This window comes from Ctenopharyngodon idella, chromosome 7, assembly GCF_019924925.1.
Source record: "Ctenopharyngodon idella isolate HZGC_01 chromosome 7, HZGC01, whole genome shotgun sequence".
Lineage (NCBI taxonomy): Eukaryota > Metazoa > Chordata > Actinopteri > Cypriniformes > Xenocyprididae > Ctenopharyngodon > Ctenopharyngodon idella.
In genome coordinates, this window is record NC_067226.1 from 18,356,775 (window position 1) to 18,376,366 (window position 19,592).

At 36.3% G+C, this 19,592-nt stretch overlaps 2 protein-coding genes across 5 annotated transcripts in view; one reads left to right on the forward strand and one right to left on the reverse strand.

Annotated features, from left to right (window-relative positions):
• Window positions 1-10,520, forward strand: part of kcnq1.1 (potassium voltage-gated channel, KQT-like subfamily, member 1.1) — a 38,167-nt gene extending 27,647 nt beyond the window's left edge. For 2 of the 4 annotated variants that reach the window (XM_051901493.1, XM_051901495.1), the window contains 5 exons: window positions 3,447-3,522; window positions 5,845-5,939; window positions 6,179-6,225; window positions 6,419-6,480; window positions 9,854-10,520. In XM_051901493.1, the coding sequence (XP_051757453.1) occupies window positions 3,447-3,522; window positions 5,845-5,939; window positions 6,179-6,225; window positions 6,419-6,480; window positions 9,854-10,069 (496 nt within the window). In that variant the 3' untranslated portion in view covers window positions 10,070-10,520. The remainder of the gene's footprint in view (window positions 1-3,446; window positions 3,523-5,844; window positions 5,940-6,178; window positions 6,226-6,418; window positions 6,481-9,853) is intronic. The other 2 variants (XM_051901496.1, XM_051901497.1) reach the window with 2 other exon arrangements.
• Window positions 10,521-15,405: 4,885 nt separating this feature from the next.
• Window positions 15,406-17,018, reverse strand: cdkn1ca (cyclin-dependent kinase inhibitor 1Ca). Its single transcript, XM_051900062.1, has 3 exons — window positions 16,327-17,018; window positions 16,104-16,215; window positions 15,406-15,881 (listed from the first exon to the last, which is right to left on the reverse strand). Coding segments are annotated over exons 1-3 (648 nt in total). The 5' UTR covers window positions 16,862-17,018; the 3' UTR covers window positions 15,406-15,880.
• Between the last annotated feature and the right edge of the window lie 2,574 nt (window positions 17,019-19,592).

Sequence of the window (19,592 nt, forward strand, 5' to 3'; positions counted from 1 at the left end):
TGTACACGCCCTGTTAGAGTTAATTGGAGGTGGGGAGTTAGACCCTTTGGCCTGAAGTGTTGATGGTACTATGCCATGTTTATTTCCTGTTCCATGATGCACTTCTTTGATCTTTATTTGGTGCAGTTATGATGGTTTTTGTCACAATTACGACATCACTTGCTGTTTACATGGATAAGCACGCAAACTCAGACCTTGGCTTGTCTTTTGATCATTCAAATGGGTTGATTTTGGGTTTACAATACATTTCATTTATGGTCTATATATTAACATGTAGATCAAATCCCTTAAACTAAGGGATAGTTCAGCCAAAACCTAAACTTCATGTCATTCTAAACTTGTATTATATATTTGGAAAAATTTCTCAGATTTTGAAAAAAAAAGTCGAAACTTTCTTCAAAATCCTTCTTTTGTATTCCAAAGAAGAAAGAAAGTCACACAGGTTTGGAACGACATGAGTAATTTTTTAGTGAACTATGCCTTTAATAATTTTCTCACAGGAAGCGTTGAATATAATATTCTTCCTTTGAGATTATTTTAACATATTGTTTTGTAATAATCATAAAGGTACAAAATGCTGCGTTGATGCACAAACTCCTCTGCGTGGTCGAGTCATTGGTGGCCCTCCAGTGGATATGCAGTTTCTTTCACATCTGGCTGCTATTGTTTAGCAGACTTTAAAAAAAAAGATAAGGAACGGAAGAGAGATTTGCAGTCTGCCTTTGGCAGAAAGAAGACCTCATATGATCGCCTCCTTTTCTCTTTCTCTCTCTATCTGTCTGTTTGTCTGTTTCTCTCCAACTTTTTCTTTCTTTCTTTCTCTCTCTGTCCCAGTGGGAGTCTTTCTCCCTTTGCGTACGTCTCCACCAGTGTTCACCATTAGCCAGGCTTTGTGCCAGCACTAGAGGCAGATGGTGACCCTGCTGAGGTCATGAGACCAGCGTTGCTATGCTGGTAACCATGACTGGAGAGAGGAAGTGGCACTGCCTCAGGGACAGATGGGGTGGTTCCCATGTTCTATCTCTTGTGTCCCCCACCTCTCTCTCTTTCTGTCGTTTTTTCTATGCTCCATTGGAATGACAAACAGCCAGGGAGGTATGATTCCTGAACTCTGTGCAGATTGCTGACAGATTCCAAATTTGAATTTGGATTCTGTAGTTTCAAATTAATAATGTCCTACCAAAATGTAACCACCCTACCATATTGATCTCTGAGATGCATGTGAATATCAAACTGATCATTATACCATAAACATTTATGGCTCAAGAGAGTCGTTCAGCATTTGACATGAGAAAGAAGTTATTTCCTCACAGTTTCCACAAAAATATTAAGCAGCACAACTGCTTTCAACAGTGATGAGAATAAGAAATGTTTCTTGACCACCAAATCATCATTTCTAACAGTTCATGTGACACTGAAGACTAGAGCAATTGCTGCTGCTAATTCAGCTTTGCCATCAGGAATATATTATATTTTAAAATACATTAAAATAGAAAAATTGTCATAATATGTAACAGAATTACTACTTGTGCTGTATTTTTTCTCAAATAAATACAGCCTTGGTGAGCATAAGAGACCTCTATTAAAAGCATAAAAAAGTATGTCTAAAAGTTTGGACGCACCTGCATGAGTGAATGTTTCTCATGGTCTAAAGATTTGTTGAGGTTATTTAAATTTAATATTTAAACATTTACATGCTTGAAATTAGTTCAAATTAGACAAATACAAACTGTGCCAATATTAATTGCTTTACAAAACTTCATTTTATTTTTTTTAAATAGATAAGTTGGACTGGAGAGTGAAGAAAAAGCAGTTTTGATTTAAACATGGTTGAACACTGTTAGTTACAGCATAACTCCTAAACTTCCATTTTTGTTATAGGCCTACTAGTTTTGATTAGTTACATTAATGATAGCTAAGAATGTGTAGCTGTGTCCAAACTTTTGACTATATATGCATGGAAATAAAATATAAACTAAGTCATACTAAGTATGCAAAATAGCTTCCGTTTTTGTTATCTGGAGTTTTCCATAACTACCTTTCCTCCTCTTTTAATGCTAACTTGACAGACATTTGCATTGCTTTGGGTATGATAATGCTCAAAGCTATGAAGGCTATTTAACCATTGGCAATATTACCTAGAGGGATGCTGGTTGAAGTCTAGAGTATGGCACCAAAGAGCAGTAAATTGGCAGTTGCCTGGAGCACGGCATATGCCTTATCCCTCATTTCCCTGTAGCCTGCAGCCAGGGAGAAACCAGAAACTGTCAGCCAGCCATGTCCATTAAGTCAATGAGGCTTGATAGCCTGCAGCCAGTCTACTGCTAATGCATTTTAAAAGAACTTGTGTGAGTGTGCTCCGTCTTTTGTCAGAGTGACATGCAACAGACATGAGCCATAGCATGCTAACATGATACAGGCACGTATCGCATATAGACTGGCACGCGGGAGCCGACGTGCAAGGGAAAGTGTACTTCTCATACTTCGTCTTTCTTTGAGACAATGTCCCGTTCCCTCTAGATAACCTTGGGTCTCCTGGAGTCAGTTCCCTTCCCCCCACCAAATCTCAGTGCTGTGGTTTTTGAAAGCTTTGAAAAGCAGAGAGAGAGCCTTGTATTTTCTCTTAGACACTGTGTCCTGTTCATGACCCTTGTGCTCAATGGCCACTTGCAAAAGTCCTATCCACATAAACAGCATCTGGAGTGGCTCAGGGCTGCACCTGATGGCCTGCCGGAGACTGATAGCATTGTTTTGCAAATGATATTGAAAATGTGTTGGGTCAGTGATTGTGCTATGTTAATTAACGTTGACCGAATCACAATCTCATGGCAGTTCATCACTATTTTACATTTTGGCAAAGTGGTGGCTATTTATGAATTCGTACAATCTCATTCGTACATTTTCGTATGATCTGCTTTCTCTCCAGTGATAGGTATGTTTTTGGGATGGGGTTAGGGGTGACCTTACCCTACCCTAACCTTAACCTGCATACTTTTTTCTAATAATAGTACATTTTTATATGATTCACATCATACAAATTCATACGAAATCACCACCTCGTAACATACTGACGTTTTCCTGTGAGATTAGGTTGATTTTAACAATAATATTATACATTTCTTTGATAATCTTATAATAGTTCATCAAAAAATGACATTTATTTACCCTCATGTCATTCCAAACCTGTATGACGTCATTCCTTCTGTAGAGCAAGAAAAGAGGATATGTTGATGGATATTTTGAACGATATATTGACTTAAATTTTATGGAAAAACACTGACATTTTTTTTTCTTTTTTCTTTTTTGTTTTTACGGGTTTGAAATGATATGAGGGTGTCAGTGATGACAAAATTTTCATGTTTATGTGAACTATCCCTTTAAAATCAAACTGTAATGTAAATGTCAAGTATCTTTCTTAATACTAATCACAGCGCATAAACACACAGGTTGCGGGATTCCCATCGAGCAGCCATTCGTGTGATCCAGAGAATGTACTACTTTGTGGCCAAAAAAAAGTTCCAGGTAAGATTTTCTTTTTCTATTTGCAAGAACAACCAGAATTTAATCGTAATGTTACAGTGCTAAAATGAGCAGAAATGCAGATTTTTCTTCTCTTTATTGTGGTGCAGGGGCTGTTTTGCTAATTTATTTTTGATCATAAAGAAACTTTCAAATTTGCGTTTCCAATCATGAGCATTCCTTGATAAAATCCAGTGTAAGTAGTAAATTAGGTGTCTTTTAACAAATACAGTCAAACCAAAATTTATTCAGACACCTTGAACATTTCATTCATTAATACAGTTTATTCATTATAGTTTAAAAAAAAAATGGTAATAAAATATGACAAGATCTCAGAGTTAAACTGTGTCAGAAAAAAATAATCTTAATTATGTCAGATAACACTTAAGCAAAACATGGTCAGGTCAAAGTGTCTGAATAATTTTTGGTTCCAAATTTTTATCAGTTTTACTGGTAGTCCACTTTATGAACAATTTTTGGGTATAATATGTCACAGTTTACTTTATTTTGCTATTCTCACTTACATAAATGAACTATAGTGTCCTGCACCCACTAGTAAAAATATATCAAAAATATCAAAAATGTAATTTTTGGTTTGACTGTATTAAAAGGTAGACCTTGTGGTGGGCCTCAGTGAGTCACAGCAGATGCTCTGCCTGAGTCCTCAAAAATACATGCTAATGTCAAAGGATTACCTTAATAGCTGTGCTACACACTTTCTCCTCCTTTGTGCGATTGTGCGACACTTGATACTCGTTACTGCACTTTGTTTGTCTTCTCTCTTTACCCTCTCGCCATCCATTCATTTGACCCGCTTGCCTCAGTCATCTCTCAATCCCCTTATTTTCTCCAAGTCCTTCTGCCCTCCTCTCACACACTCTTGCGACACAGAACACACACTTTGGAGTGTTTGTCAGATGCTGCTGGCTAGATTTGCTGTGTCTGATGTCATGACAATGTTTACCCTCCTTTGAACAGCTCTAGCTTCTCCTGAATTGGGTCATTTGTGCCGGAGATGTGTGAATGTTTGGTTATTTCACTGATGCTGATCAAACTGAGCTCAAGTTCTTGGAGCTTGATGCATCTTCCCTATGTTAGTCAGGAAGTTCAAATTAATTTAAATAGCCGTAAGCGTCATCACCTGTGCTTAATCCACCCGAAAGCAAAGACTGAGTGTTTGATCAGGGTGTACTTTTGGTTTCAGCAGATGTGAATCACTTTCCTCAAAGGTGACAATCAGAGGAAATATTTCCCCTCTGGGCTTCTTTGATTTGGGGCTGGTTGTATGAAGTCAAGAGAGTTCACCCTTATGATGAACTGATTCTTTCAGGCTTTATTCATAAAGCTTCACTCAAATACAGAGCCAATTAGTGCCTGTGGGGACCTAGGCAAGATCATATCTTGTATGAGATCAGTGTATGAGAGTATAAGGCAAAGTGTACATTTAACATTCTTTTTTTTTTTTTTTTTAATTCATTTTTTTTTTTTACATATCTTTTGCAGTTCATTGAGTAGTCCTGTTCTGTGAAAATTTAAGTATGAAAAGTATCAACAATTTATATGAATTCATAGAAACGGCCCCATACGTGTGTGTGTGTGTGTGTGTGTGTGTGTGTGTGTGTATTTATTTATTTGTTTTTGGATTATGTATTTTTTAAATATATATATATACATATATATATATATATATATATATATATACATACACACACACACTATCATTCAAAAGTTTGTTGTTTTTTTTAAGAAATTAATACTTTTATTCAGCAAGGATGCATTAATTTGATCAATTTGATAATTTGATCTTGTGACAGTAAAGACAGTAAAGACAATTTCACAAAATGCTGTTCTTTTGAACTTTCTATTCAACATTTTTTCTAATCCTGAAAAAAAGTATCACGGTTTCCACAAAAATATTAACCAGCAACTGTACTATAATAATAAATAAATATAATAACCAGAAATGTTCCTTGAGCATCAAATCAGCATATTAGAATGATTTTTAAAGGATCATGTGACACTGAAAACTGGAGTAATGATGCTGAAAATTCAGCTTTTCCAAACAATATTACTATATTTTTGATCAAACAAATGCAGCCTTGGTGAGCATAAAGAACTTCTTTCAAAAACATAAATAAAATATTTGACCTGAAACTTTCGAACGGCGGTGCATATTTATTATATATTAGTATTTTATTATAATTATTATATGTTTATTTAAAAACAGATCTAACTATATGCACAGACAGAAAAAGCAAATACAGTAAGTGATGAGTACAGATGTTATATCAGCTGGTTTTCAGCTGTATATATGTGTTTTTGCAGCAAGCACGTAAACCGTACGATGTGAGGGATGTTATTGAGCAGTATTCTCAGGGTCATCTCAACCTCATGGTGCGCATCAAGGAGCTTCAGAGAAGGTGAGACGAGGACTCACTTTATCACCTAGCAGCAGCTAAGCATATTGGGAAAAGTGTTTACTTTAACATGGCTATACATGAATTACATTTTATAGAAATAATAGCAATATAAATGACTATTTCATGACCTTTGGATAAATAAAGCTGGGGAGTTAAGAGTACATCCATACCTGTCACTGTTATTCACACTTTTCATCTGCCATTTCTGTGCATTACCATTTCATACTCGGCCCTAACAGACTGGATCAGTCCTTAGGGAAGCTCTCCCTCTTCCAGACAAGTTCAGGTAAAGCTAGGTCATTCATTACACTTTCTGCTCTCACATTCCTCAACCCCACACCATGTTTTGCTATAATTTGACCCCTTCGTTGTTCTTAATGTTGCTGTTAGTTTATTGTTGTCTTGTAGTCTTAGTGCACATGTGTGTTTATAGAGAGTTTGTATTATGTTTTTCTTGGCACCATTCTTGTCTTCTGTAGACCGCATGAAAGACAAAGGCACAAACACTATTGGCTCCAGACTCAACAGGATGGAAGAGAAGGTAAGCACTTGAATATTTGTTCTACATCCCGAGTAGGGTTTAGTTAAACTTAGTAAGAAGGGCATTTATATCATTTTTGTGTTGGAAAACATGCTTTTACTTCATAACTATTGAGGGTTCCAGTATCTGAAGCAAACATTAAAAACTCACAATGCCTAAAAAAGTCTAAAATGTCTTTGTACGTAAGCCACAATAGGCCGAAAGTTATTTTAAAAAAGCCCACAGAATATAAAGGTGAAAAAAAAAAAAAAAAAAGACAACAAAAAAGCCACAGATTTACTGAGCAAAATCTGTGTTTTTTCTCACATTTGCTTGTTTGGATCAGTATCTCTTCAGACAATATCACACGCTCTTAAATTTTAGCAATATGTAGAAACCAAGTGCTTCCAAAAGTTCAATCATTAGTAAAACAATAACAAGTTCCAGGGCTTTAGTTTAAGTGCACAAGTTGGTCCAGCAAGGATTCTACAGATAAAGATCTATAAGCTTCATTCATCAAGCCTTAACCTGGAGGCAGAAGGAACCTCTCTCTCTTTTTCTGCCTTCAGTCAAACTTCACTTTTTGAAGACTTCTCAAACATTCTCCATGAGTGATGGGTGCTGATAAGGGTGTTGTGACTCTAAAAAGAACATCTTGCTTGTGTGTGTGTGTGTGTGTGTGTGTGCGTGTGTAAAAGTGAGAGGTCTATTGGCCTCCAAAAATTACAGGGATTCAGGAGCTCTACAAACACTCACTCTGTTCATTTGCCACTCCAGCCATAAATCCTTTTACAAACAGCTCTCATCCTAGACACAAACTCGAAACAGCATACTTGTTCACATGATCTCTCTCTCTTATACTCGCTTGCTCTCTTTCTCCCTCTCTGTCTCTCATAGAAGTACCAAATTGACTCATTTTATGAAATGCCAGAAAAAAGGCCATGTTTTAAATTCTTTTCTGAGAATGTTTAGAAAAACATTTTAAGAAGAATTCGATCTTTTTTTGCTGTTTTCATAGCTAACATATCTTTAGGGAGCGTGCTGCCTTTTATTCATTTATATAAAAAGTGAAAATTAGTGGACTTCAGGATTGTTTTTGATCTCATTGTCTCATTTTATCGTCTTCAGCATGCTAGCCATATCTTTATGACAATGCTAGCCAAATTACAAGTATTTCCCAGTAGGACACATAAAGAACTGCTTGAAAATGTGCCATTAGCTGTAGAGGCTGTGGACAGGATACCCTGCCCATTACAGTGTCATTCTTCTTCCCATAATTCTGTGATAAGCAGGAAGTACACAGTGTCTGGCATAAACAGGAACAAATAGCCTTAACTTTTATGCAAACACCCATCTGAAGAAACTCATTACTGCATCACTAACACAGTCTTCTAACACAGTCTTCTGTGTCTGTTCTCTTTACATTTAGATCATCCCTTTTTTTAAATATTGAAGATTAAGATTTTATATTTAATCATACACTGTTCAAAAGTTTGTAGTGTGTAAGATATTTTAATGTTTTGGAAAGAAGCCTCTTGTGCTTAAAATAGTATTATTGTGAAATATTATTACAATTTAAAATTACCGTTTTCTATTTTAATATATATTTTAAAATGTAATTTTACATTTTCAGCATCATTACTCCAGTATTCGTCACATGAACTTTAAGAAATCATTCTAATATTTCTTATTATTAACAATGTTGAAACAGTTGTGCTTCTTAATATTTTGTGAAAGATATATTTACATCTGAAATAGAAATCTTTTGTAATATTATAAATGTCTTTACTGTCACTTTTGATCAATTTAATGCACCCTTTCTGAATAAAACTTATTTCTTAAAAAAAAAAAAAAATCTTATTGACCCCAAACTTTTGAACAGTAGATTTTTTTTTTATGGAACAAATATTTAAAATCCATTTAATCTGTTTATATAGACTATGAGGAGCACTGTATGACCAATTATCAATTTCCCAATTATAAATATTTCCCCATCAGATTTATTTGTATGGGTTTCTAGCATTTAATAGAAAATAGAGTAACACTTTGTTTTACTGTCCTTGTTACATGTTACATGTAGTTACTATAGTAATTATAAATCGTGCATAATTATATGCAACTAACCTTAAACCACTAAAGCTATAGTAAATACATGTAGTTCTTCTTATTACTCCGTACTTAATTACATTGTAACACAGCTTAAAATAAAGTGTAACTGAAAATAATTCTATAGTTTGTAAGTACAAACCAGTAAATGTGACCTTTTATGGTATTATGATAAACTTGCACGTGAGTGTGAGTAAATGATGAAAGAATTTTCATTTTTGGGTGAACTATCCCTTTAAGTTTCGACTCAAGATCTTGTTTTTTCTCTGTGGTTAGTAGCGTGCATGTTTGTATTCATGTCTATATGGGGAGCGACTGCATATGTTTACATGCCCGAGTCTCCTGCCGTACGCTATATGTTTGTGCATGTGTCCATATGTTTGTATGTGACTGTGGTGCCACTATCATTGTGTAAACTGTGGTCCAGCATGGAGACACTCGTCTGGTTATTTCTAATGGGGTGTAGACAGCGCTGGCTCCACACGTCACTTAGCTTTAACCCAGGGGAAAGAATCTCATGACATTTGGCTCCCCAACTGTAAAATGAAGAATTACAAATATTTCTCTTGACAGTTTTCTTCCTCTCAAACATGAATCCATTTAAATATCTAACAACAATTCCCACTGGTCTTGAAATATGTAGCTTTTTTTTAGGCGCGTAGACAGTTACATAAACAATACTGTAAAAAAAAAATGTTTCAAAGTTAGAATATTGGACTACGTTTTACAAGATAAGTACCATGTTAGTCTTTCTAATTTAAAATTTTGTGTTTAATTGTATGTTAATTGCCTTTTTTTGTAATTAATTGTGAAATTTATTATTTCTGAGTGAAAATTGCTTTTACACCATTTTTTATTGAGCTCTGACACATTTCAAAATAGTTTATTATAGTTATAATATAAAAATATGGCATGATGTGTCACAGAATTAGTTTTTAAATAAGTGTAGTTCTGACTGGATGATAGTTTTCACTCAGTTCAACCATGTGATTCAGTTATAACAAAATAGCATGGCCTAATCTTTTCATTTAACTGAATATTTTTCAACTATTCATTATCACCTCTTTGATCAAAGTTTAATCTCATTTACAGCATATAGAAGAATGGATTTATTTCTTTTGCTAGACTGTTTATACAGATGGGACCTTTTATCAGTTGCTGGTGGTTTACGGCTTATATGGACACATTGTCTCTTGTTTATGACGCTATTTACACAGACGCTATGACGGCGTTATTTTAGACAGTGTTTTGAAAGATGTGCTGAGGCCACACACTCGTTTCCCCACAGATCACACACATGGACAGGACACTTAACAGCATCGCAGAATCTCTCAACCTCATGTTGGCAAGGGAGAGACGGGGGGATCTGGCCAGAGGGAAGGAACAGCGTAGCAGCTTCCAGCGACAATCAGCCACCCTCAGCCTGTCAGTGCCGGAAAGACAGGACAGCCTGCCCAGTTCTGAGCAACTGTCCACACCAACTGTTATTCATGAGAACAGCTGAGTTGCTAAAGGACCACTACATCACAAAGTGCCTGATATTGGGTCAGTTTTGGCTAGAGTTAATGTAAGATATTAGATCTGGCTCAGGTTCGGCCTCAGCTAATTTGAAGATATCTTCTTGTCTGACTAAGTCTGTTGATCTTTATATTTTGTTAAATTTCTTAGAAAGCAAAACGTAAAGAAATATTAAATATTTTAAGCATACTATTGTCTAAGTGTGACTTTGAGTTTTTTTATATTGATTATTCGGTTGTTTTTCTTTTAAAAGAAGAGTGTTCCATACTTTTTGTGAGCAGTTTGCCCTCTTCCACTCCACACTCTTAAAATAAAGGTTCCAAAAGGGGGTTTTCGCAGCGATGCCATAGATGAAAAATGTTTGGTTTCCCTAAAGAATCTTTCAATAAACAGTTCTTAAAAAAACCTTTTTTTCTTAAAGGATTAGTTCACTTTCAAATGAAAATTACCCCAGGCTTTACTCACCCTCAAGCCATATGACTTTCTTCTTTCTGATGAACACAATCGGAGATATATTATTAAATATCCTGACACATTCAAGCTTTATAATGGCAGTGAGCGAGGATCAACAAGTATGAGCTGAAGAAAGTGCCTCCATCCATCATAAACGTACTTCACACGGCTCCGGGGGGTTAATAAAGGCCTTAAATAATTAAATTTAAATATCCACTTGTTAAATATCCATATTTAACAAGTTATGAAGTAAAATATATAGCTTCCGCCAGACTGCCTTCCGTATTCAAATTACGAAGAAAAAAAAAATGGAACTGGTGTCAGTTAAGCTTTTTCCATAAGTTGAATATGGAAGGCGGTTTGGCGGAAGCTTGATATTTTACTCCATAACTTGTTAAATATGGATATTTTTTTTACACAAACACTTCGCTTCAGAAGGCCTTTATTAACCCCCTGGAGCTGTGTGGAATATGTTTATGATGGATGGATGGATGGATGTGGATGGAAGCACTTTCTTCAGCTCAAACTCGTTGATCCCGCTCACTGCCATTATAAAGCTCGGATGCGTCAGGATATTTATTAAAATATTTATTAAAAATTGTATTCATCTGAAAGAAGAAAGTCATATACACCTAGGATGGCTTGAGGGTGAGTGAAGCTTGGGGTAATTTTCATTTGAAAGTGAACTAATCCTTTAATGTGAAGAACATTTTTACTAATCTAAATAGCCTTTTCCCTCTATTAAGACCTTTTGTGAAATTAAAAGTTTCCATGAATGTTAAAGGTTCTTCGTGGAACCAAAAATGCCAATAAAGAACCTTTATTTTTAGGATTGCAGATGTGAATATTATGATGTTATTTTGGAGTGTCATGAATTGATGAATGTTTATAAATGATTACTGTTGACAGGAACAAAATGTGTGCTCCTTATGTTTATGAATCACTAAGCTTTTTAGAGCCACATATTTGTGAAAACTGTTTAAATTCAGCTGTATAACAACTTTTCACTTAGCTCTGTCTTCTCAATCAGGTTTGTATTTATGTTCATTCACTAATGTGAATGTTCTATTTTTATAAATGTGAAATAAATACTGTATCATTCGATTCTGCTGTAAAAATCCATTACAGCCAAAACTGCCCAAAAGGCCGTAAAACGTGCTAATTACTGAAGAAATTTATAGACAAACAAATAACTTTGGTGCATAAGCTCAAAACCATATCAAAGTTCAACATATACAACACTGATGACGATGTAAATCGAAAACTTTTTTGTCTTTGTATTTGACCTCTAAAAAAGGTTTTATTTTTTAGTTATTTTTATACCAGTCAGTAAAATCCATTTTCATGAAGTGCTATCTCCTAAATAAACATCTTGTTTCTTCTTTCTCATGTTTGCAGTGCTTTAATTTCCACCATGTTTCCGTGGGGTCAAACGTCTTGGCTATTCAAACACAAGTGTGTGGGCAGCCCGGCTTCCCGCTCTTTTCCTTCACCATCAGGCCAGAATGGTGCTATTTATGCCTGTGTGGAGGCATTTATGGCATTCAGGAGCAGTTGTTGTCTTTTTTCTAAAAGTCTTTCAGTGACACTTTCAGAATTCCTTTAGAGCATCCCGACAGATCAATGACTTATGCAGCACACGACCATATGGGGAGCACCGTGACCTCTGATCTTATGACAATACATTTGCTCTCAGGGGTGAGGGGCTTTGTTGCTATGGGGATGACTACATGCGCACCCTTCGACCTTATCCTGGGCAGGAACACGGCTGTCCACTCTGCCATTGTTCGCACACAGCTTCTTGTACGGACCATTGTCACCTGTAATATGTGCAACAAATCAGACATTCCATCACATATGTATTCATGAAAGCATGACAGTTTTGTCTTTATTATCTCGCTAATCGAGGGTTTAGGATTATATCTCAGAAAAGATGAAGTAGCAAACCAGGATGTCAGCTTCATCTTCTCTATTTATGCTGACTTAATCTTAATTTTATAAAACCATATGCCATATAAAGTTCCACAAATAATATCCCAAAGTCCCAAAAGGGCAGAGGAATAAGACACTTTAAAGTATAGGACAACTATGTCAACAACGGAATCGACGGGACAACAGTATTGGCAGACAGCACAGAGAGCAGGCCTGCTACAGAGGGGGTCTGGCCCATATGCCGCCAGATAAATGATAAGCCTTTGTTATTCGTTTAAAAGGACGTACTGCTGTCACTGTCTCTGGGACTGCTGAGCAAACTTTGGGACCAAATGCCATTAATCCAAGCTAGTGAACCCATAGAGGTGTATCCAGCCTTGAAGACACAGCTTGCCAGTGCCTCCGCTTGTTTTATGGGTTTTATTAGTGAAAGAGAAACAGCTCTGCAATGGAGAGGGCTACAACACTGAGATGAATGGTTTGATGGTTTTGCTGCAAATTGCAGATGTTTGTGTCAAAAAGAGTAGCAATGTTTGGAAAGTGATGTCCCTGTTATATAGAAAGAAAAATAAATGTATAGCAATTGAGAGAGGAAACGTGAATTGTTAACTCATCTTTTTTTCATTCTATTACTTTGTTTTCATTAGGCCTAAGTGAACTAAAAAAAAAAAAAAGCTGTGTAGTTTTTGGATAAAAAAAACTTCTAAAGAAATCATCAGTCATAGTATTTACACTTTAATTTTTTAATTTAGATTACTCATATTTTGTAGTTTACTGCGTAGGCTACTGTGCCGTATTTTGTATTCAGGCGCACCGTATTTCCTGTTTTTTTTTTTTTAGGCAAATAAACGAGCATGATTTAAATAATGTTTTAGTCAGAATAAAAGGATTCGAATTGAACTCTTAACTTCATTTAATGATGTACAGACTGCATGGGCTGAATGAATGCGTCTCTGTGGGATTTGCTGATAAAAGTCGAGGTCCCATGAGCCTGAGGAGGTAATCCATCTGGCCAGGAAACCCAGCTGAGCTAGAACGGAACATATTGGAAACCCTGTCAATCTGGACATAATGATTTTAGTGTAAAAGCTCAAATAATGAGGTCCAGTTAAACTCTGGAGGATTCCTCACATTACAATTGCGTTTATTAAAATCATCGTTTTCCATTAAAAATTTTGAAGCACGGTGGTGTAACAATATTAAGACAATTTCATGTCTGTTAGGCTAGATGTTTTAGAGATAGCCTGCATATTCAGCTTTCAGTGGTAGCCTATATCATATTTTAACACGCGAAAGATAAAAATTCGTTCAGTAAAATAGAACAATTTGATCATGATGCTTATTACCGCATAAACCTTCATTCAAAAAACCTACATCGGTACTGAGTAATACAAATTAGCAGGCTACCTCATATAGGTAGGCCTAATTTTGGCCTGCTTGTAAATAAAATAAAACAGCAGCTAATTGTTAATTATTAGTAGCCTATTATTGTTTGCATTATTATTTTTGTTAACTTGCACATTTACACATTAATTTAAAGTGTTCCCAAACAATCTTTATGCAGTTGCATTTCACGTCTCCGAACATTATTCGTTTCTTCATTTGAATGATGGTCAGTCGTTGGCATGACGGACTGGAGTATCTCTGTTTTCTTGCACACGACTAGATACGGACTAGAAACAAAAGCAAACAGGATTTGTGAGCACCGAGTGCTTCTATGAGAGCACAAAGCCTCATTTGCAGGTGAATGCGATGGCACTCGCTTCGCCTTACGCCTTTAGCTGCCTTTGTTCCATTTCGCCTTTTTTTGGTGCCAGATGGTCATGGAAATGGGAAACTTCTTTAGAGAAAGGCTATATCTAGCGAAACACTGGCACTCTTCACCTATGCCAAACGTGAACGTCAGAAATTAAATATGTAAAATTCGTTAATAAGCATATTCCTGAAGATTTATTTGATTTTTCTGATAAAATATGAATTGTTAAAGGCCCAAAGTTGCTCGTTTTTCCGTGTAAAATCCCAAGAGTAGCCTAAACTAATTTTCCTATCGCGAATACATTTCCAGTCTGTATGATCAAAGTTTCAAAGACTATTAGGCCTACTTTAAATACAAATGTAGCCTAGTTGTTCATAACACTTTATTATTCTTCTTATTATTTACATTGATTTATAGGCTATTGCTGTTATTCGTCATTTAAAATACAAGACATTGGTGTAGCCTCATTAAAGAGCTATTAAAATAGAAGTGCATACTCTGAAATTGGTAAAACTGAACGAAAGTTTATCCAAAAATCCAAATGGATACAGCCTATTGCAGTTAAAACTATATAGAAAAGTTTGAGCCTACCTATTTTGCTCACAATTACATTTCGTTTGGTCACTATTTTATCTATACCGTTTTTGTTCTCGTCTTTTTCCATTAGCTTTTCCCCTAACTCAATGACATTATAAAGATCTGGCGTGTGGTGGTATCTATAGTAAATGTTATTCACAGATAGTGTGTAGGTAGGGGGAGGGGAGGCAGGTGGTTGGCGTGTAAATAGAAGGAGCCCATTTTGTTCGAGTCTTGGTAAGTGTTTCATTAGCGGGATAGCTGAGAGGGTGCTGAAAATGAAGGTCTTATGTGGACAAAGCGGGGTTCCAAGGGCACCTGCCTCCTTCATTATGGAAAGAAAATGGCATTTAAATCCTCCCTATAGCACGCAGCTGCCCGCATATCCCTCCCCACAAACACTGAGGGCGGAACAGCTGAGTCCCTCCTGTTTAGAGGCCAAAATGTCCTCTTTTTGTCACAGGCAAAATGTTGACGACTCAAAAGTGCGGCCAATTATTTATTTTTTCTGCCGTTTACCAACATCCCATGATCCACAATAATGAAGTTGAACAGTATAATAGGCATATGTGACTTTCACAAGAACACACGTGAATACGACCAAGTTAGCAAAAATATAATTTAATTTACACTTTGATTCAAAGGTACAACGTGAGCTACAGAATATATTTTAACAAACACGGCTCAGAAACATTCTTTGCATGATGCTGCATACAAAACTTAAATAAAACAACTTAAAATATGGCCGAAATAATTAAAAATAACAATAGCTGTAAATAATAGAGTAACCAACTATTATGAACATAAATAAAATAAGTTAGTATATTTAAAAAAAAAACAAAAAAAAAAGTATTGCTATTTAGAGCAGTATGGCCTAGCCCTCTACACAGTTGAAATACAAGAAATATAAAATTGCACCGTTTAGACATTGTAACACTGCAACAAAGTCTCTGTTGGCGGAGCCATTATTGCTACATATATTCAGAGAGAGAGAGAGAGAGAGTAAAAGTCTCGTCCCCTTGTTTTCTTTCATCCGCTCTGCAGATAAACACAGGTGGACTGCTGCATGAAGTGCAAACATCTGTAAAGCAAAGAATATGACAAAATTAACATTTGTTCCACAGCTAAACAGCAGCTTTACACAGAGGACAGACATTTAAATGAAGGCGAATTAAACTGAATTCGATGTTGCCAATCACTTAGGCTACACGTTTAATGCAATTAGTAATAATAATTATCATTATAATTATAATAACAATAATGCAACGATAGAGACAGTTATAAGGACAGAGTGGATACGTACCATCTTATTGTTTTACGTGGCGTTACTTCAATGCTGGTGGATGTGCCGGCTTGAAGGGAGCTGCGTTCATCCTGTTTGGACTCCAGGGTCCTTTTTCTTTTCGGGAAGAAGTCTGGTGGAAATCAATGTTATATGCCGTTAGACATGTTTCGCTTAAGATCACATTAAAAATTGAGACACGTAAGTTGTCCGTTACTTTTATTTATAGTTTCAGTGCATTTACCTGTAATTTGTGGCGTGCTGTTTCTCGTGGTCTCTGGGAAGAGTGACCTCTTTCGTCTGTTTCTGAGGACTGAAGCGCGAGCTGGTTTTGAGTTGAGTGCACTAGAGAGGTTCTCCTGGTTAAGCTCGGTGGGTCGACTTGGGACGTCCGCGGATTCTTGAACTACCGGACTCCTGGAAATCCCGTGTAACCCACAGTCAACAGTGCTGGATGAGTCCCCTGTTGCATTAACAGACGCCGCGGCGCGAGCTTTCTTATTTTGCACTTTATCCTTGTAGAAAAATGGCATAGTTTCCTCTGAAATCGCCTCCCACTCGTAATCTCCAGGCAGAGGCGAGCTGGTCTCAAAGTTAAAATTCCACCGGCTCTGGTCTCGCTCGGAGATCTCCTGGAGTTTGCGTTTCATTTCACAGTGCAGCTCCTCGTGGTCTACGGGTCCGAAAAGGTTACGGCAGACCTTCGTGCGAGCGAGAAGAGGAAACGTTCTCCGTGCAACATGACGCTCCAGATTGCTTGATACGTCCACGTTTGCCATGATGCCTAAAAGTCAATGCCGTGAACTGACGCTTGTTTAGTTCTTGTTGTTTGTAGTCTGTTTATATCCGTGCCGGTGGTTAAAGGCCAGCGTTTGTACGAGCAAAGGCCTCCTATTGGCTAGATGGACACCACGCCCTGTGTAATAAACCCCCCACCAGTTTTAGCAAAGTCACCTTCCCCCCTCATTTAGAAAACCACAGTCCGAAAATTATGGCCCATGCATGAAGACCATGAAATAAGTGATTTTTTTTTTTTTTTCTTTTCTGAAAACAAAGAAAAAGAAAAAGAAGAATGTTACAATGTTAAAAACGTAGTAATTTCTACCAATGTGTTATAAAATTATATAGTCCTAATAAATAAATGAAAAATATAATAGTCTCTCTATATTATTTATAATAGGCATATATAATAACAATACGATAAAAGTATATGCAACATAAATATTACAACAATATAAAATTATATTATGATATGAAATTAATATAATACAATTATACATTTGATTATTCTGAATATTTGGTCGCCCAGGATTTAACTAGTCTGAGGTATTTGTTACTATTACCTTTATCAACAATGTCTGGCTCAGTAGCCTATAAACTTTATTTACTTCTATGCAAATTATAGCCTAGTTTTGATTCAGTTGAATCCTCCGGGGCGCCGAATGTTAAGGAGCATAGGACTAAATGCTACATTTAGTTTGACTAAATATTTAAAATGGTGTGTTTTTCAGTTTCAAGGCTTAGAGTTAGTTTAGTATAGCAAGGCATTATATAGTAGCCTATGTATATGCTAAATAAGCGTTGCATGTTGAAATGTAATACCGAAATCGAAATGATATACAGATTCCCCCCTTTTCTATGGCGAGCAACTTCTATGTTGGGCTTGTTCACACAGTGACAAGTCAAGAATCTGAAGAAGAACGATTCAGTGTAATTGGCGTTCGCTATTCATGCTGCACTTGAACGCCATTGCAAAACTTTTTTTTCCTGTTGATCTCCCCACACTTTGAGAACCACTGGACTAGAGCATTTCTGACGCCTCTAGGCGGTGTCAACCAATGGCGCGCAAAACTCAACCAATCAGCTGACTCGAGTGTTGACGTCAGGTGCATCCGCAAGATGGCTGCAGCGCGTGCAAAGTCGTCCCTGAACAGACTGAGCGATCTTGAACTGACGACGAGAGCCGCCCCAATGTATTATTACTACTATTATATATTTTATGTGATATGGTGTATTGTTCTGTACGGTTATGCCACTATACACTCTTGGAATGTCCTCTGCAATAAAAACAACAACAACAACGAGATCTGCTTAACGAAATTCAAGGAATAAACCCCTCGGCGAAAAGGCCTAACTCGCAATGCCAACTACACTCACCCACAAACAAAAACATGCTAATTAAGTTTTGCATGAATTATACGTTATCCACAAATGTATTTTAAGTTTCCAAAGATACTGTGAACATAAAAACGATCGCCGCACATCCAGCTTGTTCGCTCTGGGTGAACGTTTGTCTTCACTCTTATTGCAACCATTGCATGTTAGCTGTAACAAGGTTATTTACTTACAATACAGTTATATACTTATTTCACATTTAATAACTTAAATATATGACTTTATTTTTAACGTTTGTTTCTTAAATAATTAGATAAACCCGAATGTTTAAAATTGCGTTTTTAAATGCTTGAGATGGACTGCTGTCTAGTCAGCAAAATGGTGATTTTGTATGGTGATATACCTCTGAGGGAAACTGATTTCAGACCATCAAGGAATCTTGACGCCTTTCTGCTACCATATATGCCTCATGAGTCAGGATTACAACCCGCTGTAGATTTGAACACATTTTAACAATGACCTCGACAACGTCGAGCCTTCGTGCTTAATTTTCCTTGGAGTTGCTGACACCTAGTGGCTGGTTAGAGTAATTGCAGCTGTTCTAAAACGAGCCTGACGTCAGATACACTGGACCTTCAGCTGGTGACGAAATTAATTTTCATGCGCAATGCAAGACACTACAGGCAAAACCATAGTTTGTTTGTTTTTTCATGCGGATTTTGGACTATTTTGCTTTCTACTTTCTTTTTTTCAGATAAGTAGAAAGAAAGAATCCAAAATAGACATTTTGTCTATTTATTTCATTACACTTTATACATTTGCATGTGTAGGCTAGCTAGATTTCATTTACAATACATATCTAATGAAATGCCGCTTTCTCTAAATAAGTTTTTTTTTTTTTTTTGTCATACACTAAGCCAGAAATCTCCTACTTCCTAGCACTTTCCAATTTTATTCCTATCAATATACTGAAAGTTTTTATAGAGGCGTTCATATAATTTGCCTGATTTATTTAACATTTTATTCATAAAAACATGTTTTGTTTTTTTCTGAATTCTGAAAAGTGTCGACAAGCTATTTTTTAAACAAATTAACAACATTGTGTTAATCACTACGTTTAATTTTGGCAAGACCTTAAGGGCATTGTAAACTGCCGAACTGTCAAAGTTTCACAAGTTTCAAAGTCTAAATCAAATGATTCCCCAAATATTTGGGAAAATCTTAGTAAGCATGGAAAAAAATACCCTGGAAGATATTTTCCTGTTGTAATGTTTATGGTGGAGATATTGGGAGGAAGGCAGGTAAGTGGTTGAGCATATAGCAGCGGTTGGTTAGGGAGTGGTTTTGTTATAATAAACCTCCTGATTCACTTCCTGGTGGCACTCTAGAGCTGGT